This window comes from Triticum aestivum, unplaced genomic scaffold (genome assembly GCF_018294505.1).
Source record: "Triticum aestivum cultivar Chinese Spring unplaced genomic scaffold, IWGSC CS RefSeq v2.1 scaffold16445, whole genome shotgun sequence".
Classification (NCBI taxonomy): Eukaryota; Viridiplantae; Streptophyta; class Magnoliopsida; order Poales; family Poaceae; genus Triticum; species Triticum aestivum.
Genome location: NW_025238980.1, coordinates 1,648 through 4,043, shown reverse-complemented (window position 1 = coordinate 4,043; position 2,396 = coordinate 1,648). Strand labels below are relative to the sequence as shown.

General features: G+C 46.8%; 1 protein-coding gene across 1 annotated transcript; it reads left to right on the top strand.

Moving 5' to 3' along the window:
- Window positions 1-1,202, top strand: LOC123176679 (GDSL esterase/lipase At5g45910-like). Its single transcript, XM_044590774.1, has 3 exons — window positions 1-238; window positions 323-599; window positions 696-1,202. Exons 1-3 carry the CDS (start codon window positions 50-52, stop codon window positions 938-940), a joined length of 711 nt encoding a protein of 236 aa, XP_044446709.1. The 5' UTR covers window positions 1-49; the 3' UTR covers window positions 941-1,202.
- The last annotated feature ends 1,194 nt before the right edge of the window (window positions 1,203-2,396 follow it).

The window sequence follows — 2,396 nt, the reverse complement described above, 5'->3', positions numbered from 1 at the left end:
TCACATCTGCATCTATCATGCCTTAGATTAGATTAGAAATCAACGCTTAATGAAAACTCAATCAAATGACACGCATCTTGCATTGCATCCAGAGTGCAAGAAATTTTTCGGCAGATCCCTCTTCTTGGTGGGCGAGTTCGGAGTCAACGACTATCACCTCTCCTTCCAACGGAAAACGGTGCAGGAAGTCCGGTCTTTCGTTCCAGATGTCGTCGCCACCATCTCCACCGCCATCGAGGTACTCTCTACTACTTTTATGTACGTCGTAGTCGTGAAGCTCGCCAAGCACCGATGATAACCAATTGTTGGTGTCTGTCAACAGAGGCTGATCAAGCACGGAGCGAGAAGCCTGGTGGTTCCTGGCGTGATCCCGTCGGGATGCTCGCCGCCCATCCTGACCAAGTTCGCCGATGCACCACCGGCAGCATACGACTCCAAAACCGGCTGCCTGACAGCGCACAACGAGCTGGGGCTGTACCACAACGCGCTGCTGCAGGCGGCGCTGTCCAGGCTTCGGGCCAACCACCGCAACGTCAAAATCATCTACGCCGATTTCTTCGGCCCAATCATGGAGATGGTGGAATCGCCGCACAAGTTCGGTTAGCGCCGCCAACTCAACTGAAAGAATCTTAGCACACAGACAAAATGTGATCATGCATGGAAGGTGGTTGACGCTCATGGATGGATGATTGCAGGTTTTGAAGAGGACGTACTTATGGTGTGCTGTGGAGGGCCTGGAAGGTACCGATTCAACTCGACGCTTAGATGCGGCGATGCAGCCGCGACGACGTGCCAGGATCCATCTGCTCGGCTGTACTGGGACGGCGCCCACCTGACGGAGGCGGCTAACCGGCACATCGCTGATGTCTGGTTGGGCGAGATCAACTCGTCCACAGGAGTCAGCCGCAAGCAGCAGGGTGCAGAGGGCCATGTCGACTAGGCCGTCACAAAATCTAGGGGTACAAAACAGCGAATGACGAACTAAGTGAGCCGAAAGATATGACCATTGTTGTTGTAGTTTGCCGATAACAGATCTGATCGCTTTGTGTTTTTTCCCCTCGCCTATGCATACTTTTGGTCTTATGTGACTTTGCTATCAGTCATGTATCCCTATGTCAATAATCAAGTATGTGGATCTTGTGAAATGTGACTGCTCGATTTATGTGGATCGAATGAAAGAGGATGCTCTAAGGAATTTGTAAGATATGTTTGGTACATGTATGAAGCATGCTTGAAATCCATTGGTATTAATGTACATTCACTGAAATGTATTGGAAAAAGTGAAACTTATTGAAAAATATTTTAAATGAGTATGAATGGTGTCTGGAACATGACTGAAATTGGTGCAAATATTGTTGTCCACGAAATTTTGTTGAAAGAAAATGAAATATTAATCGAAACATGTTGGAAAGACTCGTTGTCAATTTTTTTCATAGTAGAAATCTATATAATTCTTAACTACTAGCCATGGAGCTGAAATCAGAAAGTTCATGTGAAGGTCGAGCTACATGGAACCCCTTATTTACCCCTCCAACATTGCTTTGAGATCCGTTCACTCCAACTAACTTACTATATGAAAAATTCTCTTTTTTTGTTTCTCTCAAATGAAACAACATTTGGACATCAAACTTTTCAGATCAAACAAACTTTAGAACTTCAATGTGTGAAAAAACATCCAGATTTTTTGGTCCGACGTAAATATACAAAATGATTTTTGTGATTAAAAAATACATTTCAAACGTTCATAATGCTTGAAAAAATCCAACAGTTTTATCCCACATTATAGCTAGAATGTGTTGCTGTCCTGCAAAGTTTTAAGTTTTTACGTTTTTCCGTTTGAGAGAAACAAAAAAATCAGGCTGTCTGACAGCGCACAACGAGCTGGGGCTGCACCACAACCTGCTGCTGCAGGCGGCTCTCGCCAAGCTCCGGACCAAGCACTGCAACATCAAGATCATCTACGCCGATTTCTTCGGCCCAATCATGGAGATGGTGGAGTCGCGCACAAGTTTGGTTAGCACCGCCAATTCTGCTGGAAGAATCTACATTAGTTGATCAGCATAGCACACAGACAAAAGGTCATCATGGAAGGTGGTTGACGTTGATAGATCGATGATTGCAGGTTTTCAAGAGGACGTACTTATGGTTTGCTGTGGAGGGCCTGGAAGGTACGGAATGAACGCGACGGTTCCATGCGGCGATGCAGCCGCGACGACGTGCCGAAATCCGTCTGCTTGGTTGTACTAGGACGGCGTCCATCTGACGGAGGCGGCTAACCAGCACGTCGCCGATGTCTGGCTAGGCAAGATCAACGCGTCCACAGGAATCAGCCGCAAGCAGGTTGCAAAGGAGCCATGTCGACTGGGTCGTCACAGAATATAGGGGCAGAAACAGTG

Bases quoted from the DNA above. Each gene is read 5' to 3' on its own strand.
- LOC123176679 (XM_044590774.1), top strand. From the start codon at position 50: ATGAAAACTCAATCAAATGACACGCATCTTGCATTGCATCCAGAGTGC. The intron at 239-322 runs GTACTCTCTACT...GTCTGTCAACAG, and splicing joins CCATCTCCACCGCCATCGAG to AGGCTGATCAAGCACGGAGC. The intron at 600-695 runs GTTAGCGCCGCC...GGATGATTGCAG, and splicing joins GGAATCGCCGCACAAGTTCG to GTTTTGAAGAGGACGTACTT.